Source organism: Anastrepha obliqua, chromosome 2 (assembly GCF_027943255.1).
Source record: "Anastrepha obliqua isolate idAnaObli1 chromosome 2, idAnaObli1_1.0, whole genome shotgun sequence".
NCBI lineage: Eukaryota > Metazoa > Arthropoda > Insecta > Diptera > Tephritidae > Anastrepha > Anastrepha obliqua.
The window spans coordinates 47,771,575-47,798,749 of record NC_072893.1 but is presented as its reverse complement, the minus strand read 5'-3'; the positions used below and the strand labels follow the sequence as shown (position 1 = coordinate 47,798,749).

General features: G+C 36.6%; 1 protein-coding gene across 5 annotated transcripts in view; it reads right to left on the bottom strand.

The window, feature by feature from the left end:
• LOC129236831 (Ca(2+)/calmodulin-responsive adenylate cyclase) overlaps positions 1–21,525 on the bottom strand; it is a 56,455-nt gene extending 34,930 nt beyond the window's left edge. For all 5 annotated transcript variants that reach the window (XM_054871079.1, XM_054871082.1, XM_054871080.1 and 2 more), the window contains exons 1-5: positions 21,116–21,525; positions 20,755–20,934; positions 10,805–10,978; positions 10,354–10,622; positions 3,118–3,229 (exon numbers count right to left, since the gene is read on the bottom strand). In XM_054871079.1, the coding sequence (XP_054727054.1) occupies positions 3,118–3,229; positions 10,354–10,622; positions 10,805–10,978; positions 20,755–20,934; positions 21,116–21,316 (936 nt within the window). In that variant the 5' untranslated portion in view covers positions 21,317–21,525. The remainder of the gene's footprint in view (positions 1–3,117; positions 3,230–10,353; positions 10,623–10,804; positions 10,979–20,754; positions 20,935–21,115) is intronic.
• Positions 21,526–27,175: the final 5,650 nt, after the last annotated feature.

The following is a 27,175-nucleotide window of genomic DNA, read 5'->3' as shown; positions in this document are numbered from 1 at the left end:
AATTTATTGTATTAAAATTTAATAAGCCACAAAACTGCATACCAAAAAAATGTTTTGTTATTTTATAAAAAGAGAATTTTTTTTTATAAAGTCTAAAAATTGGATTTATGTGGTTTTTGTTAGACAACGAACTATACTTTATATAAAAAATTAATTAACATTGAGAAAAAAAGGAAAATTAGTCTAAACTAGTCAAAATGCTAAGATGCTATGTTTTTTAACTGTATGTACAAGGTGGCGCTAAATTAATCCCCCCCTATCGGAAGATTTATGGTATAATTTTTGCAAATGGCATCGTACGACAATGGAGCGTTTAAAGATCAAAATAAAGACGTCCATCACTCAAAATATTTTGCGTTTATTTATTAAAAGAGTAAAACAAAATTGGATGATTAATTTTGCGCCACCTTGTATAGTATAATATATACAGCTTAATCATCTATTTCGAAGCGAATGTTCGTTTCGTCAGCCACGCGATTCGTGCGTGCCTTGGTACAGTGTAATTTTCATTTCGTGCGGCAACACGAAAACAGCTGGCCGCTATGTAGTTATCATTTAGTTTTGGATTTCTAAACTGGAACCAAAGACGAAAGGGAAACGCTAAACGTTTAGTGCAGACGAAAGGTTTGCTTTGATCGTTAAGATGGGGGGTTCTGCCGAGAAAAGTAAGTAAATACACAATTTTACTTTATTTTAGAACAAATATTAATATTTATGCTTAAAGCGCAGAAAAAAAAGCAATATCCACTCAACTTGAGGCTTTACTCAGGGAAATTGAGGGAAATCCCCACCTGGCCAGTGGTGTGGCAGTGTTTAGATCGGATCGAAAAAGTGTACTACATTTCTTTGTAGGAGACTTCTTGTAATAAGCCTGCATCTTTTGCGAATCTAAGTAAGCCAGCTCGAGGGCCCCTAGAGACATTCTAACCTCTCATATTGCAGAGCTCCTAGGCATTTCATTCGGGTCCTAGCTAATGCAGAGCAAGAACATAGAAGGTGTTCTAGAGTTTCCCTCTCTTCCAGTTCATTGTAAAATCTTCAGTTATCATTGCTTGCGATTCCTATCTAGCAAATTGTGGCCTGCCAGTATATCTACGATAGTTCTGCTTTCCTTTCTAGACAGAGCTGCATTCTGTGTATAAATGATTTTCAGGGTTTTGCGAGTTGTTAGATGGTTCCACCTCCTGTCTATCCGTCCTTTCATGTCCGCAACGATGCCTGTATGTCCGGGTATCCAATAGATCTGCAGCCATCTGCCTGCGGTTCGTCTTTCTATGGCTTCCCTGCTCTTAAGAACGTTTTGAGATGAAATTTCATATGAGTTTATTGCCTTTATCGCCGTTTGACTATCAACGTATATATATGTAATATTTATTTTGGAGCTGCTTCATGTCTTCTGCGGACTTCTGCTTGAAGGATACTGCAGTGCTTAGGGAGCTTAAATGTCCGCTTGATGCTTAGCTCTGTGCAATAAATCTCTACACTTATCCTGGCGTACTTAAATACTCTCAAATTATTATTTCTATTTTTACAGGTATTGCATTTTGTCTTTTAAGATTTCAAGATATGGTCTGACTTGAAAAGTCGGACAAAGAAAAAGATTGGTGAAAATGCATGGAGCTACCATGGTTCGCTCTCTTACTGTCACCTTGTTGCTATTTAAAAGTCAGCAGGTTCGAACAGCAGAGCATTCCTTCGCCGGCCACCTCAATTACATTAAGACATACGCCGATTTCAGTAATCTAATGCCTCTACTTATTTTAGAATCGCTGTCAAATATTCAATCTCTTGCAAAGCACAGCCAACAACTGCCAGTAGGACCAGTGATTTCTACCACACAGATAACCCGCCCTACACCTACTCAGACGCTATGATCTACAAATAGGAAGGGACAGTGGGCAAAAAAATGTCAGAGGCATGAATGTTGCATGTGCATGCAACAAACAGGCTGACTGCTGCAGTAGAAGGGCAATCCGCAATTCAGAAAAAACTTTGCAATGCTTCCAACCTATTTATTACGTTTCTAACCTCACTTTGGACTGAAGTCAATTTTTATATTTAAGACTGTTTTAGATTTAAGGGAGAATTAGTATTTTGTTATTTTTTAATAGTTTCGTTTTTTAGATTTATGACTGAAAAGAAATTTGTTTAAGCTTTTATGTAAACAATCAATCAAAGAAGCAGCTGATTGGCTAATTACTTGCGAAATAACCGTTAAGGATGTAAACACCTATTCCGATAGCCAATCGGCAATTAGGGCCCTGGGATCTATCATGGTGCACTCGAAACTGGTCAGGGAATGTCAGGTTTCATTTTCGACTGCACCCGAACTCTTTGACATCAGGCTAACCTGAGTACCTATGTCACTATGACATTGCGGGAAACTGCGAAGCGGACGAGCTGGCCAGACAAGGGACCTGTGAGGTGTTGTCCCCGCGAAAGGAGAGAGTCGGGATCCCCTTGACAACCTGCGCTCTACTCCTAGAAAGATAGGCTTCGCGTCAACTCAGCGAGCGCTGGGCAAGTACAGTAGATCGGAGGCGTTCGAGGGATATAGTGAGGATGACAAAATCTCAGATCTCAAATTTCTTTGGCTCCTACCGCGGGGTGAGACTCGGAAATACTACGAGTCCTTTTTGTGGTAGCTGTATGTAGGGTGAGGTGAATTCATCTCAGCACCTGCTGTTTAGATGCCCCACACTCGCGGGACTAAGATTTAAATATTTTGGTTCTCACTTCTTTCCTACGCCTGCTGACATAGCAGGCCTTGATATCAAAAATTTGATGAACTTCATCAGCAGCATAAAGCGGCTAAGACAGATGCAAATTAGTCAACGTTCGTAATACACAAATACCTCCGCTCTCATTGAACTAAAAATATTATAAATCTAAGAAAAACTCTTTGAAATGCATGAAAATTTCATTCGCAAACATCATTCGCGCCGGAGTCTTCGTAGTCGAGTTGCATGGCAGTCTAGACGAAGACGAAGGGTAGAGTTATAAGGTTGCAAGCAGAGACGATAACGTCTGCAGACGAATCGTTCGCGCAGCATATCGCTCGAGATACATATATAAGTAGATACTTAGGCTAATAAAAGAGTTTGTGTATTCACTTACATGCGCTAATTGATCGAATCGCCCGAACAGTTCATTCAACAGCCTTACCAACTCCTGTGCGCTGCATTGCGATGACAGTACCGTAAAGCCAACAATATCGGCAAACAATATACTGGAATGAGAAATATGTAGTAAAATGTTTATTATCGTATATTAAATACTGTAATTATTTAAAATTTGTGAATCTCCTATCGTAGGAGGGAGTTTATGCTTAGATAAATAATTAAAATATGTCTTTGAAGGACAGTTCTGACGGATCAAAACTGGAAAGCCCAGGTAGTGAAGAAGACCTGCTGCGCTACTTAATCTTTTTCGAGTCTCAGAAAAGAGAGCCTTTGTGAGACGATAGTGTATGGCTTTTTAAGGGTCTACTAGGGTCCATTTTCTCAATGTCTGGCTAATATTGCCATTCACCGCCTTTCTGGTTAATATTACCTTGAACGAATGATATTAAATAAACTAATTTAATGGTAAATAATACCAGTAGTTTCATTCCCCTAAGGTCTGACTAGCTGACGCTGGGATAGTTCAATAAATATTTGAGAAAATATAGAAAATGTATTAATATTACTGGCCGCTCTATATACCAAGACTATTAAAAATAAGAGGAAGGAAAGTGTCCTTTTCTCAGGAGGAGAAGCGAAAGGATATATTCCCTTGAGACTCGGACCTTTCAAAGAAGCCTGGCGAACATTCGTTCATTGCAAGAATTTGCAAATTCCACTTATCATATCGGAACGTCTATTAGCGTAGTATATAAGTCCTTGATCGCGGGGTTTCAAGTCGCTCGTCATGAAATGGCCCTGTTCTCAAATTTAACCTGCACAACTTCGAGCGTTATGTAGCTTGTCTGGCATTTAGCGTCGTCTTGCTGAAAACAAAACTCGAGTATAGCGACTTTGTCGCGCTACGACCATAGAAAGTTGGTTAATATCGCTATATACCTATGACCCTTAGCGGTAGGAGGTGTCTTCTTTCTCATTTCAAAAGAAAAAAAGTCCAATGAAGTCCTCTTGGTCGTACACTTGGACTTGTACTCATAGATTATGTTGCCTGCAATAACGGAAATTTTCATTGTTGACATAGCCGTCGATCTAAAAATGGTCCTTATACAAGAATATAATATTCTGGATCTCCGACCAATATTTCCAAAGTCCAGTTGGGAAATTGATGGCGCTATCTATGGTCGTTCAGCTTCAATTCTTGTATCGCAACAATTGAAATATGGCTTTAGGCCCAAATCCAAATCTAACCGCAAAATAAGTCGGATTGATTCTCTGGTGATGTTCAATGCAGCTGATCAACACTTAAAAGACTTTTCGAGGTCTTCTTCAATAACGGCCACGCGGCTTTGTTTCCTTCACTTCGCTCAAATTTCTATTTGGTAGTTAGCCTGAGGTTCAAAAGAGAGAACTCAGGCTAAAACTTTTCTACGGTACCAAGAACGGCGTACATACTGAAGCCATCACGACGACCTATCTCGCAACAAAATTCACGTTGCGTATTTACAACTAAGCCGGAGTGTGGATATATCGAGTGTTTTTTAGCTGCATGAGAATTATCCATATTAATAACTATGATTTGACAGCTGAGAATGACAAACTGTCTTGATATTTCTGTTTAGTAAGGTGTGGAAATCTCTTAAAGGACGTGGTAGCCGGATTAGGCAGTTAAAACCGTATTTATCTGAACTTCGGACAGATCTCTCTAAACTAAGTATGATGCAGATCCAAACTAGTCAACTCCTGTAAGGGGGAACTTAAATCTCTTGTGTGTGTAGATAAAATTTCTCTGGTCTGGGTTCTTGGTAGGACCAGGTCATTAGCATCCCCCTGACTGTTGTTAAAGGGGAATAACAAAACTTATTTCTCAGTAAAGCACAGATCAGATGCAGCTCCATTTCTTCTTGTGCTATTTTGAAAACCCTTTGGCACAGTGCAATAGACGTAAGACGCAGAACGTTCTGGGGACTCCTCGCCATTTAATATCCAAAATAGTAGCTGTGTATACCGGTCATTGGATGATCGGCACATGCGTGGAAAAGCTAGGTTCACCATTTAACCCCCATTGCAGAAGGTGTGTGGATCTTTCAGACAAGGAGAATGTTGAGCACTTTCATTGTAAATGTCCGAGTTTGGCAGCTAGAGGATTGAGGTACCTGCGGACTCCTTTCTTCGACAGCATGGGACAGTGCACCAACCTAAATCCCATCAATTTTGTCCATTACATCATGCCTGTTAGAGGTCTTACAATGGTATTAAAATGGCGCTTTAGTGCTACGTGGAGAGTGCCATTCATTCATAGCAATTCATCGTGACTCGCTTAGTGCGAGAACAACGTTTCGACATTGTGGAAATTTACTTCGAAAAAAAAAACTCTATTCGCGGAGTTCATAGAGCACTGGCGGCATTATCGACCCTTATTTCTTTCGAAATGAGAAAGGAGCTGCCGTTACGGGGCATGACGAGCGCTATCGAGCTATGCTGACTGACCAAAAATTAAGCAGCTAAGCCTCGACGACAATTGGTTTCAACCAGACGGAGTTACTGGCCAAACAGTGCGCTTAACAAGCGATTTATTGTACTGATCGAGTGTACCATGTAACTTGTAACCGCAGCGGACATACGCCGAAGATTATATTAAAAAATAAATGCCATGAAATTATCTAGAAGATTACAATAAAAAAAATCATTCAAACAATATTCCCATTTTGTTTATCATACTAAGTTCTCAAGCTCAAAAAAAAAAAATAATAATAATCCCGATATTTATTAATCATTTCTACGCGTTCGGCAATTATGAAATAACAAACTTTACCGAATATTGTCTCAGTTGCTGAAACATAAAAATTGAGAAAAAAACTACCATTGCTATTTGGCCACCCTTTACTAACTGCTTGAAGCCGAATTGGAACTTGTATTTCAACGTGATTATCGACGCATTTGCTTCAGCTGAAGCGAGAAAAATCTGATAGTAATTTGTTTTTGTTTTTATTGCCTATACAGTACTTCATGTAAATATAATTTACAATTCATGCAATCAGTATTTCTGTTTTCTTATACATTTACATAAATACTACTAATGTCAATGTGTAGACATTTTGATTTGGGTATATGCCAACAAGTTTCATTGACGTAAGAAATTCAAAATGCATTCCAATATTTGCGAAAATTCAATGATGAAAGGCACACATCAATCAATTTCCTTGTAGTTAGATTTTAAATAACATCTCACTGCTTGGTTGGGTCTTACCTCCCTCTGTCGACTCTTCCGTTTTGTCTTCTGCTTAATTTAGATTACATTAATTTGATGAGTCTAGTCTGTCGTCACCACTAATGTGTTTTCCATAAAAACATTTTCCTCAATAGATCTTCTTTTATAGGTTGCAATGAAAGCGGATTTTTGGTAAATGTATTTATTTAAAATTAAATGCATTAAAATATCTAAAGTTTTTAGGACAGAAAAAGCCACAAGCACATGAAATTCTCAGCCAATTAGGTTTCAATCGTTAAAAACAATTTTTTTATGTGGCATATAAAGAGACGATCGGGATCGTTATGGTTGACCACGGTTTCTACAGAAAGGTGGTCTAGGTATATGCCATTCAATGCATGTCTGCAGTGTATTGAGCACAAATAATTTGCCATATATTTTTAGATTTCGTTTTGTGAGCTCATAGAAATGGACTTTAACATTTCTCTAAGGCTGCTCGGCTTCAAGCAGCTGACGATACAATTTCTTCAGTGGCACTGCAGCAGAAACTGAACAGCTCCAGGAGTTCATTGCGCCCTAATTTGGCGGAAAACGAGAACTTTGTTGTGGCTCTGTATACTGACCCAGGAGAGAAAACTGCCAAACGTAGTTGTAAGACTACTTACGTTCGGGTAAGTTGACAGTTCCGGAAAAGCCCCTTAAACATACAGTCCGGTCAACTTGATTAGAAGCAATCATTTTTATGGAAGAAAATGGTTATGAAAGCAACCGTATTCGATCTAGTAGCACAAGAGTTTTCGATAATTCAAGTGAAGACTGTACTTTGCGCAAAAATAAACATGCAACAAAATTTGATTTCATCTCACGGTATTTCGCAGCAGTGGGACTACAGCATCTGTAATGCTGTGCTTGATTTATTGGTTCACTCAGTTTAAGGGAAAAGAAGTACTAATTTTTATTTATTTAAGCATTCATTGTGTTTGACCGAAAACTTCTTAATTCTAATAAAATGATAACAGATCCCGAAAAAAGACAAATCGATATTTTGATCTTAGAGGAGCTTTCGAATCGCCAAATGCCCAAAAATATTGGTCCAAGTAAAAATGTTGTGGATCTTTACGTGAAACAAGGTGCCTTTTATGGTAAGAACTACAAAGTCTGCATTGCAATGCCTTTGAAACCGAAGGGAACACGCAAAATATTTAGGATTACATCAAATTCCGCCCTTCCAACAACAAAAATGAAAGTAATGGTCAATTGTGCAGTCAACAAATCCACCGTTCGATGGGTTATTCCAAAAGCGTCAGATCTGAAGCATAAGAAATTGCAAAAAAAACCATCTTTGTATAAATTTCACAAAGAACGCCGTCTCGAATTTGCGAGGACCACATGGCTTGGAGTTCTGTTACAAATAACAATCCCGATGAATGGAAAAACTAGTATTTAGTACCGAAATCTAAACGAATCTGGATTGGCTGGAAGAAGACAATTACTATTTCCATGACTTAAGAAAGGAGGAAAGGTATTTGAGTCGACATCACAGCCGTGAAAATGGTGTTATGGTATGGGGTGCAATATCGTATTATGGTCCGTTCGAATTGAAAATCGTAGACTACAAAATGGCGGAAAACAGCTATAAAGCTTTGTTGGAATCATCTTTTCCCGAGATTCATGAAACATTTGCACCTATTAGTTGGATCTTTCAGCAGGATAATGCACCTGTACGCACTTCAAGTGTGGTCAAAACTTCGATTACGCCCCGAAACGTTAAAACTTTTGCATGGCCACTGTATTTTCCAGATCTTAATATTACTGAAAATCTATGGGGATGACTTACTCGTAGTGTTTATGGGAATCGGCAGCAGTTTGAATAACAAAAACGCTTTAATTGGAGCCATTAAAACGGCCTGGTGCAAAATTTCATTAGGAGAATTCATGCAAATCCATTCATCAACGCATTTACGAAGTGGTTTTTAATAATAAGATGATAGCACGAACTGTTAAGTTGTAAATAATAAATGCAAAAAAAACAAATTTCCTATATTCGTTATTATTTTTTCTTATTTGGTTAGTGCCTCTATTCAAGTGAACCCATAAATCAAGCACAGTATTACAGCTGCTGAAGTTTTACTGCTGCAAAATACCATGTAACAGCTGATTTATATGGTTATGGCACCTCTAATTTAACCTTGAGATCTTCAAAATGCCCAGTGTTATGGCTTAGTTAGCATGAGAAACTTTTTCTGAACTGAATCTCTCCATTCCGTAGCCAAAACAATCTTTTCGAACGAAGAAACTGCTTTGGGGAGCCTTGTCTAGAGGATTTAAAAAATTCCGGGTAATGTTGTTGTAGTATGGAACCCGGGAATACGGGCATTTTATTTTGTATAAATTCTCTAAATTTTTGGACGAGTATACATTCTGAATGGCCGCCGTAGTCGAATGGGTTGGTGCGTGACTACCATTCGGAATTCATAGAGAGAACGTAGGTTCGAATCTCGGTGAAACACCAAAATTAGGAAAAACATTTTTCTAATAGCGGTCGCCTCTCGGCAGCCAATGGCATCCGAGTGTATTTCTGCCAAGAAAAAGCTCCTCATAAAAATATCTGCTGTTCGAAGTCGGATTGAAACTGTAGGTCGCCACAAATAGGAGCAGGAGCTCGGCCAAACACCCAAAAAGGGTGTACGCGCCAATTATATATACATATATATATATATACATTCTGAAAGTTATGGCCCACCTACAACAACAAACAAGTATCAAAATTGATAAATATGAAACGAAGGGATGCCTGAAGACTCTCCGCAGTCATAATTGGCTTCTGGCCCGTAGGTGAGAAAGCAGACGAAATGGGTATCCCCACAAATGACACTGTCATAGTTGTAATTAGTCGGAGAAAAAGGAAACTATCTTCCATTTCCTCTGTGAATGCCCTGTTCTATGCCAGGCAAGGATGTTAACCCTTGGCAAACCGTTTTTTGAGAAGAGCTACCTGGTATAGACGTAAACAACCTTAAAAGATTTCCCCACCGCACAGACTGCATTTAGTTGTGGCGAATCCGTGTAACTTGTTGGTAGCTAGGATGTGGCAACAAAATGTGCCGAAAGTGCGAGTTGGATTCTTATAGAATAACCACTGCAAACAACTAACCAACTAACATTCTGTCCAAACCGAGAGTTGGTAAGAAACAAAAACTATTTTTTTATTAATTTAAGTGTATTCAATAGCTTTTAAAGTAGACCCCTTCCGAAGTATATGGACGAATAACCCAATCATTAATATATTTTTTCAAATGTAGTTTCCGGCACTGACTGCGGTTTTAGACAGAAATTCTCTTTTATATCTTTTATCGACTGAAAACGACTCCTTCAAAGCGGTAATTTGAGTTTTGGAAAGCGAAAACGGTCAGCCGGATCCATATCAGAAGAATATAGAAGTTGTTCACAATGACAGTCTTGACGTTGTAAAATTTGTGAGTTTTTTCCCACAATCTGACTTCAACGTTTTTTTTCCCTCTCAAACGTCATTTAAAGCCCAGGTAACGTTTTTTTTATTTATTAACCCTCTTTTTGATTTTTGATAATTCTTTTAACGGACTTTTCAAATTCTCATTTTCCGGTCACTTTTTGACAGAATATTTGGTCGTTTAGCCACAGCAAGTGTGAGTAAATAAATTTTGTAAGCGTTCAGCATTGCATCAGTGGTGCCAGCCAGAGGAAGCGAGCAACCGCGGTAATAGCGCAGACACACCAAACTTAGCGAAGTCCTCAACCATCTGTGCGATCGTTCTGGCAGAAAAATGTGAAACACAGATGGCGCTCCTAGCATTAAAAAGGCGTTGTTCCTAATCAACGACAGGTGGACATTTCCACTATTTAGAACCGGTAGTGGCAGGCTAATCACTTACCCTGTCAGAAATCAAAATATGTAGATTAACGAAACCAGCGCAAGACTGAGTCTTGTCGTGGCTCTATACTCCCGAGAGGAGTGAGCAAGGAAAAAAAAATATGTGTACTTACCTCACATTCTCATGTTTTTGTATGTAGATTCGGTGAAATTGGCCAGCAACAGGTGAGAGTATATCATTTTTCATTTGCATCGCAACATGCTGAGGTAGAACCGACAACAAAAGTCTTTCCAGTTTCTCATTTTCATCCTGAATCTCCAAGCGGGCGGCAATACAGTTACGTGTATCTAGGAATGCACGTCTTTGGGCACGTTCCATCATAATATTTACGACCAAACCGGCAACATTAACACCGATAAACATTACAATGTTGGCGATAAGCTGTTTGAGTTCGGGGAAAAGGAAATCCATTAAAATTTGAGACCAAATAAATGATACTGGGGAAATTTACATGTTCACTAAAGCGTATGGCTGCTTGATGAAATTTGTGGCACACACATACACACATACGTATCCGTATATACAAATAAAAAAACACAGAAAAATGGGTATATATTCATTACCTGATTATATTCCAAGTAACGAAATGAATCCGTAATAATTTTGTACACCGTTAAACTAATATGCACTGATGGCAAAATAATACCAAAACAAACTGCCTCCCATATTTGTAGCGGCATCATGGCATATGCCAAAAAGATGACAAAGACAATTTGCCACACACCCTCAGCCATGACCTGGAAGTAAGGTGAGGAATATGTGAATATGTAAATGCATATGTAGGCAGATATAAATGAAATTAGTAATGATTACTTATGACCAAGAAATGAGTAAAAGGGGTGATTGAAAAGCTAATTTCGTTCAGAGCTCAATTTTCGAAGCGACATTTCACAGTCGTGTAGATGTTGATGTAGATGAACAAGTACTGCTCAAAATCAGTTGAATTCCCTACAGTGCGGCTAGTCTGCTATTGGATTGCTTTAGAGGAGTCAGGAGAATATACGAGGGTTGCTTTTATGTAAGTATTTTGCGCCTTTGCCATACTACGTTTGACAAGCTGTAATTCGATATTTTATCGAGGAGTTTGGTAAATTTTAGCACCAACTTAGATATAACGTTTTCACTTACGAGCTTTATTTGTTCTTTTTCTAATGAGTTAGAAAAAATGATCTCGCCCAGAAGATGGAATTGAAAATTTGAAAATTTTTGTGCGATTACTTATTACGTTTTCTACGTTGATTAACTAGACAGAAGTGCATTGATCAATTTACTTCGACTTTGGCGTTAAAGTTTCCACTTAGCCATAGTGAAACACTGGTCCAACGAGTTCCAACGTGGCCGCCAATCCTTGCAGGACCAAAAACGGTTGTTGTGCCAGAAACAATCGATGCACAAATGATGCACATCAGTTGATAACAAAAGATCGTCAGACAGAGGCAACATTAGCCATTAGTGTTCAATACCGCATAAACATTTGGTCGTCAAGAAGATTTGTTCCCTAATTGTAATTAGACAATTGCTCAGAAAAGGACTATTGTCGATTGGTGTAAAGAGATGTTGAAGAAATTGAACCGCGGTGACAAGCATTTACTTGCTATTTTCGGAGAAATAAGGAAAACCAACCGCCGAAAACGAGTCAATCTTCATCAAGACAATGCGAGCTCATACGATATGTAGCTCACACATAAGACTTTTTGAGCACTCAAAACCCCGTCCTATAGTCCTGATTTTTGGTTTGATTTCTTTTTGTTTGCGAACATTAACAATAAAAAACGAGGTCGACGTTTTCCAAGCCCTTAAGAAACTGCTGAAGTCTTTAAACAGCTCGCTTTGGAGGTACCCACTTCTTAGTGGCAATAGTGCTTTGAAAATTGGTGAAAGCGAATGCCGAGGGATTTTGACTTTCAAGAGAATATCTTGAAAAACAGTGAAACCATTTGAATTATTATTTTACTGTGGTTTCATTATTTGGCACAGATCATAAAATGCAACCCTCGTATTGAACTATCGTTAGATTTTTTGGTTGATCAGTAAAGCTGAAGGTACCACAGACTAGTCATTGGAATGTTGGCAGCAATCTCAATAAAAACACTTTTTGAATTTTGCAAGAAATATGATTTTTTTTGTATAACGAAATTTAAAACGTCTTTTTATGCTCTGATAAATTACGTAATGTTTTTTTGTATAGTTAACATATAAGTTATGCTCTTAGCCCACTCTTAGAACCCCACTTTCCACCACCTTTACATTTTATAAGCCGCTTCATAAAATGTGTTTCGTAATTTTAATGTTTACTGGTGGTTTTTGTGTGGCTGATCTTGAGATTTTCATACGAACATATTTAAAGGGGTTTTCAATTGGCGCGGGTCGACTTTGGCGCCCTGTGGCAGCCATTTTGTTTTGGTGACATCTGTCAAATCTTTGGTTTATTATTCAGTTGCTTATGCCAAATCATCATGGCAAGTTACACGATTGAACAGCACGTTCAAATGATAAAACTTTATTATCAAAATGAGTGTTCATTAACGCAACGTTGCGCGCATTGCGCCCATTTTTCGGTAGACGTGGTGGCCCTTCAAAGTCGCCTCTTCAACGTTTGGTGGCCAAATTTGAGACGACCGGGTCAGTAAACAATCAGTTAACACCCGTACGTTCAAGGAACGCAAGATCAGCCGAGAACATTGCCGCGGTCCGTGAAAGTGTACAGCAGAACCCTAGGCAGTCTATTCCTCGCCGTGCATAAGAACTTGGCCTTTCGCAGACTTCAACTTGGCGAATTTTGCGTCGGGACTTGGACCTACACTCGTACAAGATTCAACTGACCCAGGAGCTCAAAATTGATGACCATAGACAACGCCGTTTGTTCGCTGACTGGGCTTCGAATCATTTGGAAGAGAACCCCAGTTTTGGGCGAAAAATCATCTTTAGTGACGAGGCGCATTTTTGGATGAATGGTGTGTTAACAAACAAAATTGCCGTATATGGGACGACAGCAATCCACACGAGGTTCACCAGGTGATAATGCATCCTCAAAAAGTTACCGTTTGGTGTGGATTTTGGGCCGGCGGCGTCATTGGTCCGTACTTTTTTGAAAACGACGTTGGTGAGGCGGTCACCGTCAACAGCGAGCGCTACACAACGATGATAACCAATTTCTTATGGCCCATATTGAACCATATGGACCTAGACGACATGTGGTTCCAGCAGGACCGCCCTACGTGCCACACTGCAAACGCCATTTATTCCATTTCAACATCTACCCGCCCTTATTGAAAAACCCTTTATAAAGTGAGGGGCTTTCTCGAAAACAATCGCCTCTGCCTCTTTTGCAGCTGCATCTTCTTATGAGCAGATATTGAGGTACGTGATAAGTTTTCAAATCGAATATCATACGTCGAAATGAGCACACCAAGTTTTGCTTTCTCATAATAGGTGGGTGCTTTCCCTCACATGCGTGTTTGGTTGCTACGTCGGAAGTTGTGAGCCGGTTGAATAGTAAGCAAAATAATTAATTCTACGCACATCCAATATAATAAGAAGCAAACGATTTCTGCATTTGTTTGGATCTCTGTTGATAGGGCCATTAAACTAGAACTTTATAATGAAATGGATTTACAATGAATGCAGTTCTAATCCGCTCTGCAGCTCTGCTTAGCGAAATTACTTGGCCTTGTACCAGTTCGTCAAAGGGGTTTAGAGTTACATAGCAATAACAAGAGTTTGTTTTTCTGAATCATTTGTTTTGTTCAAACCCCTTTCGTGAGTATGAAAGTTAATGGTGTTACATACATACATACATATATAATATACAAAAAATGTACTAATAACAAAAACAGGCTTTAACCAGAACAAGCTAAACCAAAATTGGCACTCGTCAATGAAAATGCCAGGAGCATTTTTTATTATTGAAATACGAGGTTTGTTAAAAAAAAATAAGGTGAATTTTCACATTTCGCGTGCCAGGTATTTATTTTTATGTTGGTACACTCGTCTCGAAGATATGTTCGCGGTTTCAGCAATATAGCAAACTTAGTTTGTTTGTGAAAGGCATAAATAAGACATGTGTTGTGTTCGGCGATTTGCTGCTATCGAAAAAATGGACCAAAGAAGTTGCATCAAATTTTGTGTAAAAAATGGAATTAAGTGCTCAAAAATACTTGAAATGTTGACAGCATACATGTTGGCATACGGTGAGAGTACGCTGAGACAAAAAAATGTTTGCAGGTGGTACAAGCTTTTCACAGAAGGTCAAGAAGATGTGAATGACGACGCTCGTCCTGGACGCCCCAGCATATCAACAACCGATGAAAATGTTGAGAAAGTGAAGAAAATTGTTATAGAGAATCATCGAATGACGATTGGAGAAGTTACTGAGGATGTCGGCCATTTAATTGGTCCATTCCATGCAATCTTTTCGGAAATTTGGGGCATGAAACGTGGGGCAGTGAAGTTCGTTCCAAAATTGCTGCATTTTGATCAATAACCACGTCGCATGAGCATCGCTCAAGAATTGTTGAATGACGTCAACGATGATCCAGATTTGCTTAAAAGGGCCATAACTGGTGACGAATCATGGGTATGTGGTTATCACAACGAAAGCAAAACCCAATCGTCCCAATGGAAGATTCCAGGAGAGCCAGGAGTCGATAGCAGAAAATCGCCGAGCACGCCAAACACTTGTCTTATTTATGACGAGTGTACCAACATAAAAAATAATAATAATCGAAAGTCGAATGTACGTAGCCCCCGAAATTTGAAACCCTCATCTTATTTTTTTTAACAAACCTCGTATGCATTTTTCATGAACTACTTTTTGAAAAAATATTAAATACTTGCTGAAATTTCTATAAAACTTATTCGTTATAGTCTGAACACATGGAAAACGAAAGAAAATAGATCACAGGTTGTCTGCATACATATGTAAGAGCGATTCCATGTCAAGTTATCCAACTTTTATAAAAATAGGTTTATTTATACGGTTGAGTATAATAAGAAGTAAACTGAAAAAATGAAAAAAAAAATTTATAATTTTGATTTATTCTGTTTTGCAAATTGTAAATAAGAATGCAACTGAAAGTGAAACTAAACAAGTTTGAGATTTATTCGTGGTTGAAAATTATATATATAAAGTAAACTAAGAAGATTTTGAAAAAAATCTAATAAGTTTGAGATTTATTCAATGCTGAATATTTTCCTATAGATTTTTTTGAAGAGATATATCTTCGGTTTTTTTAAACATTTTTATAATTTTGTTATTTAATTTTTAAAAAATAATTAAAATCAAAAAAAAAATTGAGAAAACAATTAATTTTTTTTGTTGAAAATTTTTCAAAAATACCCCCCTTAGAATTTTATATTTATTAGTATCTGTGACTATGTACAAAAACTCCTGCAAGCTTTATAATGGGATCGCCATAACTTGATTTATATGCAAAATACGTACAGTAAATCGAAGATTTGAAGCAGGAAAATATAATTTTTTTTCCTCAAATTTGTTTTTTAAATAATAATTTATCATCAAATATAAAAACAAGAAATATAAAAATGTTAAAAGAATATTTCTTATAAAAAACCTCACACCAAAATTTTCACTTTGAATAAATCTCAAGATTATTTAATTTTCTCAAATTTTTTCGAATTTACTTTTTATTTTTAATTTTCAAAACTAAGTAAACTTCTAAATTATTAGTGTCTTTTCAAAATTTTTTCAATTAACTTTTTGTTTCTATTTTTCAACATTGAATAGATTTGCAAATCACTAAATTTTTTTCAAAATTTAAAATTTTTATTATAATTTTTAACATAGTAAATCTCAAATTATTCAATTTTTTCCAAAATTATTTCAGTTTACTTTTTATTTATAATTTTCTACACTGAATAAATCTCAATATTGGTAAACTTTTTCTCAAAATTTTTCCAGTTTACTGAATAAATCTCAACATTATTAAATTTTTTTCAATTTTTACCAGTTTACTTTTTATTCATAATTTTCAACATTAAATAGATTTGCAAATCATTAAATTTCTTTTTAAAATTCAAAATTTTTATTTAAATTTTCAATACAGTAAATCTCAAATTATTCAATTTTTTGACAGAATTTTTTCAGTTTACTTTTTATGTATAATTTTCAACACAGTAAATCTCAAATTATTCAATTTTTTGACAAAATTTTTTCAGTTTACTTTTTATGTATAATTTTCTACACTGAATAAATCTCAATATTAGTAAACTTTTTTTCAACATTTTTTCAGTCTATTCTTATTTACATTTTCCGCACTGAATAAATCGGAAAGATATTAAATTTGTTTTTTAATTTTTTCAGTTTACTTTTTATTTATAACTAGCGTACCCTCGCCCGCTTCGCTAGACGATAAATTCAATGATTTGCTGAAAGAGAATAAAATTAATACGAAACAAAGCAAATTCTTTGATACAATTTCATTCGAACTTTATTGTAACACTTTTTGGTAGACAACGCTTTTGGTTTTTCTATCTTTCGCGTAAATAAATAATGACGATGGTTTGAGTAGGCAAGCTACATACAATTGTCCATGAGAAAAAATTGGGTATTCTAAATTAATACCGCACATTTGTAGAGACTGTCCTGGCGCCTTACTAATTCTCATAGCGAAGGCAAGGCGAATAGGGAACTGCAAACGTTTGAAATCGAATGGTAAATCCGTCGGAATCAGTGGAATTCAGGGTATCAAAACGTCTTCTCCTTTGTACTTCCCTTTCAAAATTGTTGCTTCGATAACGTTACCCATTAGCTTCTTCACAGCGAGTCTGGTACCGTTGCAAAGTCGGGGCACATTACTATTGCGCAGCATAATAATCGGTGCTCCAATTTTTAATCGTAAATTATGAGGTGGTAATCCTGGCAAATCGAGTGAGTTTAAGAATTCAGTTGGATAATTTACGACCTCATCTTGATCAGTAATAGTGTCCATTGACTTATACGCAACTATGTCACCAGGTATTTGATCTAAAATAGCTGAATTTATATCATTGACGTCCTTATTTTTCCCAGCTAAAATTGCTCTTTCGCTGAGTCAATCATGGTTTTTGTAATGTTGAACTATGTTTGGAAATACACTCTGTATCAATGCCTCTTTAGACTGTGCAAAAGTGCAGAAATTGTTAGGCAATGTTATCATTCCTGTTGTTTTTGAAAAAAGGTTTATTTTTTTTTGGTTAAAAAGTGTTTTTTGAAGTTTTGAAAAACACTTCGCTCTAACAAATTTCTTCTCAGTTAATTGCTGAAAATTAAATATTTTGAAAAAACTATTTTTTTAATTTAACGTTTTTAAGAAAATTTTGTTCTTGAAAAAATTTCATACTTTTGTAAAAGTTTAAATTGATTTGTTAAAAAATATTTTTTTTCGCTTTGAAAAACACCCCCTCGAAAAAATGTATTCTCTATTAATAGTGAAATATGAAATGCTTTGAAAACACCTTTTTTTTTTAAATTTTGTTTGGTTTTCAGAAAATTTTGTTTTGACAAAATTTCATACCCTTGAAAAAGTTTTATTTTATTTTATTTGTTTAAAATTTTTGAAATTTTTTTTTTGTAATTTTAGAAAAACACCTCTTCGAAGAAATTTCTTTTATCTTTTTGAGGAAAATTTGGTTTTGAAAAAATTTCGTGCTTTCGAAATTTTTTTATTTTACTTTATTTCTTCAAAATTTTTGAAAACAATTTTTTTTATAATTTTCGAAAAACCCCCCTTTGAAAAAATGTTTTCTATGTGTCATAGTGGTATTCCATTAACTTTTAGGATTATAGTCAAATACTTACAAATATCTACGCTTTCACAAATAGCAACAATAAACAAATTTCCTCAAAACCAAAAAATTTACTTTTTTTCTAAAAAAATTCTAAACAAACAACGTAATAAATTTAGAATTTTGTGTTCACGAAAAAACAGTATTGTTTTTATTGTATTAACTGAAAACCAAACTGTTGCAAAAAATCAAAACAAAACTAAATTATTTTTTTGTGTTCATTTGGTCCATATGTTCCATAAAAAGTTGATATGGTAAATAATATGCAGGGTCTGATACACGCAAATTTCCATTGACCATTATAGTGACAAAATTATCGATCACCAATTCCAACAGGATTTCAAAATCAGAGTTGGAATGAGTTGTTGTGTGGTATACTTCTGAAAAAAATGAGAAATAAACAAAATAAATCTAAAAATTCGAATTCTAACTTTATCTTGTGTATGTTCTTATTACCTTTGAATTTTTCCAATGAAGCACCATTCATTTTAAATTTTCCAAGAATTTTTTTTATCATTTCGCGTTTCTTTCCTTTTTCATTCGATTCCAACATTTGTTCATAGCCGAAAACATCGTTTGCAAACGCATTCATTTCCATATAGAATTGGTCAAAGAAAGCATTGCTCAATTGAATTGAAACATTATTTTCATAAATACTTAGGACCTTAACTAATGCACCTTGGTACATACCTAACGCAGATATTCATCGCGACCTTGACATCGATACTATTGATGAAACAATACAAAGCGCTAGCAGAAGACACATAAATAGACTATTAACGCATACAAATCCTATGATGAGAAGACTACCAAATAAAGAAAAATCTACCCAAAGTCGGCTTAACCGTCAAACACCAACAGATCTTGCAAAATCCTTGTAACCAATTGTCAACTAATCGTATATATCATTGTTTGTTAACCACTTGTTTTTAAATAATATGTATATATTTCTTCTAAATGAGCTTGGGGGCATTGGCCCTTCAATATCACTCTCATTCCATCTTTTTGTAAATCAAATTACTTATTGTCTAACGACAGGTGTAATATTTTATGGAAGAAATAAAAAAAAAAAAAAAAAATTTTCATTCGAATCATTTGAAATTTCTGTATACAATACATTTCTGTATCACAATACAAATACAAAAAATTCAAAAAAAGTTGTACACATAAAATTACACATAAAATGAATGTCGATTCGAAACTTACTTTAATCTAACAATCGAGCAAGTTTTGTTTTGGACAATATTTTGATTTTTTCTTTTTTTTATATGAAGAAAATATTTAAAAGAAATTTTTTTTTGCTAAAAACCTTCCCCTAGTGGATCCCTATAATATGAAAAAAGAACGAATAAAATTGGCCTCGTATCGGCCCAAAAAAATGCGGACAAACGAACATCATTTCATTTTTATATATATAGATTTGAAAAAAATTAAGAAAAAATATCAAAATTATTAAATTTTAAATAATTGGTTTTTCAGTATATTGAAAGTACCCAAGCGAACAAGTAAACAAATTTTTAGAACAACTTACGACATTGCCCTAAATACTTCTGTACATCACTTGACATGGAATCGCTCAGAATTAGATTCATAACAAATATAGCTGAGGCAAGTTTGCTAATATTTTTATTTCAATTTATATCTTCCAATTTTTATGTTTCGCGTAGTTATTCGGCTTGAAATTAAAAAGAAGATAATAGACTTAGGCGAGGTGCTAATCAAAGAAGCTCCCAGCGGCCCATTATTTCTAATTTCTTAGCAAGTGAATTTTTGCTTGAAAAGGAACACGAGTTTCTCGATTAAAGGAAAAACTGCTAAAACCATTTTTTCACCTCTCATTTGTTTACTTGGCACTTTTAACCCTGGACTGTTTCACTCTTCGTCAAAACGACGACGAGCGTTCTTATTTACAAGTTTTCTATGTTGTCTAAAAAGAATTTGTCGAATTTGTAAGTAATAAAAGCAATAAAAAAGATATGCATTTCTTTTAAATTTTATTAAAAAGTAGCCAAAAATAAAAAAAAACATCCATGTGGACATTATTTACATACAGGATACTTATAATATTGTTCTGAAATGGGTACTACTCAAAATGATGAAGGATGACGTCAGAGCTCCAAAAATAAGGATGACGTTCCAAGGTTAAGCTTAGTTGGTATTTCGCGGAAAACGAATTTGAGATCTCTAACGGCGTAGTGAAGAATTTGCAGAAGAAACTGAAAGCGATTCCAAAATCGGCCTTAGAAGAGGAGAAGAAGCATTGAAATAAGTGTGTTGAACCATGGCGAAATTACTCAAAGGAATATCAATGAATATTTGATGAACTCCATGCACTGTTCGAACTGTAACCTTAGCTGGCGCGTTCTTCGTGTCCGCATAGCCGTAATCTTGGCCACAGATAACGCAGAAAAAACTGCTTTTATTGTACAGTTGCGTTGTTTGGCACCTAATGTGTTCAGACTATAAAGGACAAACTACGTCGACTACTGCACCAACAAGTAAATAAAAGCTGAAGCAATTACATATCAAAAGCTTTCGGTTTAAAAGGATATCAATTATTACCTCAGACTCTTTCTGTAAAGTGAAATAAATTGAAAAATAATGAAAAAGTATTGACTAAATATTTTTTGGAAGTAGAAATGAGTTAATTTTTGAAAATTTTAATTTTATATTTTCTCTTCTTTGTTACACTTTCCACTTTTTATGTAATTCATTGAAATTTGCTCACCTCTTTTGTGTCCACAGGAAACACACTGCCCAGTGTCGGCATCGAAACAAAACAAATGACGGCGGCAAAGAGCAGAATACCATAGCAAAGAATTGGCAAGTGATGATCCTTGATGACGCGGCATGGCAGTAGAATCAGGATAATTGTAAATAGCAGGCACACAATGGAGTTGAAAATATTCTGCACCAAAATGGAATAAGTAAGCAAGAGAAAATATGAATTGGGTTAAGTAAATATGTATAAAAAAAAAATAATGAAGGTAAAGAAAATAAGGAATAATGCCTTAAATGCCCACATTTGTCGGTTCTTAAGTTCATAAGCATACATACAGACATTTCAAATAAAAATTCTATTTACTTACATGAAAGGTGAGCGCATTATTGTAGGCCAATGACAGCGCGGCCATGACACCGCACAACATCACCACCAACGCAACCACTCCCAGCACTGAGAAGCGCTGCAGTTTGAGCGTGTAACGTTGATAGAGGCATTCCAGTTCGTCGTTCTCGAAGCGCAGCGTATTCCATGGTCGGCCACGTGTCGCTTTCACCGCATGATCCATGTTTGCATTGCCCAGCCGCCTAGCTGGTAGCACGTGGTAACGGCGACGGAGGCGGCGATGACAGCTGAGGTGTTGCAAATATGTGCAAACACACGGAGCACTTCAATAATCTCAAGGTGGGTAGTGAGCGGGGCGCTGAGTGCGCCTAAAGCGCCACTAAAGGCTGTAATCTGTTCTCAAGCTCGCCTAGGATGCCGATTGCTTGTGTGGCAACTGCAAAGACGAAGAAAAAAAGGAAATACGTAAAGCAAATGGAAAGAGTTAATAATTCTGCTGCGCTAATGGAATATTTTGCATGAAAGTGTATAAATAAATATTTGATTTGCTCTTTGCTGTTTGGTAATTTCCGCCTGCCATTCTGGTCCATTCACACACAATTGTTACTGCCCACTGGCCACTGCCAGAAATGCGTATGTCAGATTAGCAAATTAAATGAAATTAACAACATGATTTCTAATATTAAATGTAAATCTTAGTCAACAAAACATAAAACACTTTTTCACAGCCAGGCAATAAAGTAGATGAATAGAGCCAGAAGAAATATATGTAAAGGTATTGAAGAGCTCTTGAGTAGACTTATTTATAATATGTTATATAAGATTTATTATAACATTGATTGGCTGACTTTTTTGATGAAATAAGGAAGTATCATACATATCTTGCAGCAAATACTTTTCTATAATACAAAAATAAAAATACTAGTCTTAGTCTCGCTTCGGTTATGTCACTTTTTGACGGCACAAAAGGTCTGTTTATGAAGCAAATGTCACAAATTACCAAGGTTTGCTGTTCATGTGTCCAAGAAACTTGCAAAGTAAGCGAAAGTGAGAGCGCAAATCGATATTTGAGGTGAGAGTGCAAGTTTTTACAGAATAAATTTTTACTTGTAAGAGTTTTCAACTGAGAAAAACAGCTGATCGTAAAGTAAACATAAACACAAATTGAAGTTTAATAATTGAGGCAAAGTTCTAAACTTCAATAAAAATGGCGATTAAAATGGAAAATATAAGTATTGCAAATATATTTTATATATAGGTATATAAAATTCATAACGTTTATTTGAAGTAATATATGTATTGTATTAAATAGCCCAATGATTTAGAGGTATTAATTTCTGAACCACAACCTCCAGTCACCATTGCTGCAGTTTTCGAAATACAAATCAAAAGCATTGAAGGTATCTTTTGTATTTTATGCTTCTACTTCTTGGTTATTGAAATCTATGCATCAGAGGATTTCACTTGGCCCAAAATAATTCCCTTTCATCTTCCCTGTCAGAATAAGAACATTCCATTAGTAATTGTTTTGTTGTGGCAATCACAGCTTTCTTCATATTTTCCTCGCTTCCGTCTATGTATTATATGTATGGCGTGTTCAAAAAGTATCGCGAATTTTGTGTTTGTTCAAAAATTATTTATTATATTTATTCATTAATATCTATTTTGTCAAACCCCCATGAGATATTATGTACTTGTGCCAACGTTTTTTCCAATCTTCGAAGCACTTCAAAAAATCATTTCTTTTTATCTTGTTCAGCTTCTCCTTCGATGCCGTCTTTATCTCGTCAATCGTAGCGTAGCGACGTTCTTTCATGGACCTCTTCAGTTTCAGGAACAAGAAAAAGTTACAGGGGGCCAGTGGCTATGGCATCATTAGAGTGTTGGTTTTGGACAAAAAGTCGCGCACAACCAACGATGTTTGAGCAGGGCCGTTATCGTGATGCAAGAGCCAATTTTTGTTCTTCCACAAATCCGGGCGGTTTTGGCGGATTGCTTCCGCAAAATGCGTATAACTTGCCGGTAATATTCCTTATTGACCGTTTTACCCTGTGGCAAGAACTCATGATGCACAACGCCTCTGCAATCGAAGAAAACCTTTTACATTCGACCCAACTTGGCTCGCTTTTTTCGGTCTTGGTTCGTGCGGTAGCTTCCATTGAGATGATTGAGCTTTGGATTCCATGTCATAACCATAAACCCACGATTCGTCACCAGTTATGACCCTCTGGAGTTACGACCCCTCTGGTACGAATTTTGCGACGACCCGTCTCATGCCCAAATCATTGAAAAAAATCGAATTGCACTAGCCAATCGATATGTCTAGGTCCTCAGCAACTTCTCTAACGGTGATTCGACCACGGTGATTGGCCAATACCATTTTCTTTACTTCATCAATTTTTTCGCCTGTTCTTCAATTGCTCGGGCGTCCGTCACGCTTTTCGTCGTTCACATCTTCTCGGTTTTCTGAGAACATTATGTAGCACCGACAAGCGTTGCTTTGGTGCAAAGTAGCTTCTCCGTATGGCACAGTCAACATTCGTAATGCATCCGCGCACTTAATTTCGTTGTCCCCACAAAATTTGATACAGGTTCTTTGATCCATCTTTTTGAATAGGTAAAAATCGAAGACGAGCCGAAACTCGTGCAGGTAAAGCAGCTGTCAACAATTAACTGAATATTCAAAATTGCAGAACTCATCGGCATGAGTGAGAGACATGAGTACCAACATATCGCCACAAAAAAATCGAAATTCGAATATACGTAACCTGCGAAAATTCAAAATTCGCGATATTTTTTGAACACAGCTCTTATGTATAATGCATATTTGTATATGTTAGGGTAAAAATAAATCCGTTATTTTGCGTAAAATTTTTGCGCAAATAGTGTTTTATGGCCGATCTTTCGCTACGCGATGCTACGATTACCAATATTTCGGTCAGCTTCGATTATTTCTGTGATTTTATCGACATTTTCTTTATCATCAAAAATACCTGATCGGAATCGACGTAATTAGCACACAATTCACAATTTCAGCCATTTTCGCCTTTATCTTATCCATTGTTAATACCCTGTAACTCATATCTGAATGGAACAAGCAGAGAACAGCAAAATATTTTTTTAGAGTGAAATCCCAACAAGCATAAACTTTAAATTGTTTGATCGACACTTAACGAGATATCGATCACTACAGCCAACTACCGAGGAAACGATGGATTTCTTTTTCTTGGAAGCGCTTTCATAGCAGAAGTACACTTGCATTTGTCATTGCATCGTTTCGAATATTTTCTTGCGAACAGTGAGTTTCGAACTCGGTTCCTACAGAATGGTAAAAAACACACTAAACCATTCGACTATGACGGCCGCCATTTACCCTTTACTAAATTGCCTTAATATTCGCTTTTAATATTGAAAATTTGCCAATCCTTCATGTGTCACTTTGGGTCATAAGTGACTTTGAGTCAACTGACAGACAAGCTGTCTTGCCAACAATCTTCACCCACTTTATTCTCTTTCCTTTTCTTCTCAATGCGTAGAAGGAACATAATTTCACTATAATCATTTTAAGTTTATAATTCATATTAGATTGATGTAACCTTGAGTGTACGCTCGTTCAAATGGCAGCGGACTAACACTGGGTGACTGACTATGAGTCGCAGCATAATGAATTGAAAAAAAAAAACCATATATGCGTACACAGTGGTACCGAAAGCTAAAAAAACCATTGTTGATGCTTTTTAAGGCTTTCATAATATTTTGCTACTTTTCCTTGTTGTACTTATTGGACATTTCTGGAAATTGTTTTTAAATTTATACAATAAGAGACAACATTTTAAAGTACTGCGGACAAATTTTCCTACCGTCAAGTCATTTCTTTACATTAAAAAACAGGAAACGGTCGTAGAAGGGCTAAAACTAGATAATTTCCTGAAAGAGAGAGCAAATCATAAGCTACATCTTGAAAGTTTACCATTCCGACTGTAGTTTTTTGGTTGAAGAAAATTTTGTCTCGCTTAATGAGTTAATTTTTTACTTCAGAACAGATCCAATAGTTCTAGAAGTACATAATATGCGCCGTTGAAAATTGTATGCTTCCTAAAGTAATCGATGCCATTCGATTAAGCGTCCTAAAAACCATCGCAATGAATTTGTTGGCCAAAAATCTCCCCTTGGCCTTCGTCTTCAATTTACAACGAGAAATCCACGATATACTTATAGACTGTTCTTTGCTCTCTAGTGTATTGCGGTGAGTTTACATTTCCTTCAGGGAAGCTGCAAGCCCGTGTACGGGCAATTCTGAACAAGTTCTTGCATCTTCACTTGCCGATCGTCCGGATTTCCTACAGTTTTATTATAATAAATAAACTAAACTAACTTCGCAAGATCTGCATAAAAACGATTAAGAAATGCAGAAAGGGACGAAGGCATCCTAGTTGGTAAGTCATCAGACCCAAGACAAAAAAAAAACGAGACACTTTCCATGCACCTAAATTCTTGATTTTTTGCTATTTTTCAAAATCAAACGTGTGAAAAATGGCTTCCAAATTTATTGATTTTAAAAATGGAAAATCAAAAGTTACATTACGAAAAAGCCGTACTTCTCCTTACTTACTTCCCATCGGATTTTACGTTATTTCCATCGCAGCTCAAAGTGCAATCAGGTTAAAGGAGGTTGGCCTCTGGAGGGACATGGTAGCATTTTCACGCAGTTAACACCGCATTTCTCCGAACTTCGAACAGCTCTCTCTATCCGCAAACTAGAGTTTGAGGGTCGTGCTAGGGCAATCTTTCCAAATAGGCGGGATTGGATCGAGGGGAAAGTCCGTACCGAAGCTTGCACCTCTGTCTTCACTGACGGTTCCAAGATGGAATCGGGAGTCGGAGCAGGGGTTTTCTCTAAATCAGCCAATTTATCTATCTCCTTTAAACTGCCGAGCCCTGCTAGTGTTTTTCAAGTAGAAGTCTTTGCGATCCTGCAGGCATGCAAAATGCTTTGGGAACGCGGGAGCGAGGGAGATATTAACATTTTCTCCGATAGTCAAGCCGCGACCAAGGTACTGACGACGCCATGATGCAGAACGAAACTGGTAAACTCCTGTAAGGAGGAGATTAAAGCTCTTGGGTGTGCAGGTAACATTTCTCTGATCTGAGTTCCAGGACATAGGGAAATGAAGTTGCTGATGAGTTTACCAGGATGGGAACCGAATTAGCCTCAGAGACCTCCTAGTCGGTTATCAGCATCCCCCGGACAGTTGTTAAAGGGGAACTGCTCAAATTATTCATGTGCTATTTCGAAAACCCTTTAGCCGCAGTACAATATACGAAGGACTCAGAAAGTCATTTGGACTCCTCGCCATTCAATTTTACAACTCGTAGCTGTGCTTATCGGTCACAGGACGATCGGCACACACACGGAAAACCTAGGGTTACCATTTAATCCACATTGCAGAAGCTGTAGGGACCTTTCAGAGAAGGAGACTGTTGGGTACTTTCTCTGTAAATATCCGGGTTTGGCAGCTAGACGATTAAGGTCACCGGGTGCTCCTTTCTTCGACAGCCTGAGGCAGTGCGCCAACCTAAATCCCATCAATCTTCTCCATTATATCAACAGCTCTGGCTGGCTGTAGATATTTGCCTGTTGAAGGTCTCATAATCGTATCCAAACGGCGCTTCTGTGCTACCTACCTACACTTCTGTCAGGTGTTTGGCCGATCTTCTCCTCCTTTTTGTGACGTGTGCCTTGATTTTTTTCTTCAAATGGAGGAACCTACAGTTATAAGCCGACTCCGATAGGCAAATGGTTTCTTATGAGGAGACAGAAATTCACTCGCAGGTTTGAGATTGTCAGCCGAGGAGCGGCCGTCATTAGAAAAACTTGTTTCTATAATTTGATGTGCCGGGTCCGGCGTTTCGAACCTGTGTACTTACGAGTGGTAATCACTCAACAATCTATACGGCTACGGCGGCCGCTTTTTACTTGAGTAAAAGCTCTGTATACGTGAGTTTGTAGATAAATTTAAAATCTGCTCACCGAGTTTCAAAATTCTAGAATTATGCATTTAAAATTTTGACAGTGTTTTGA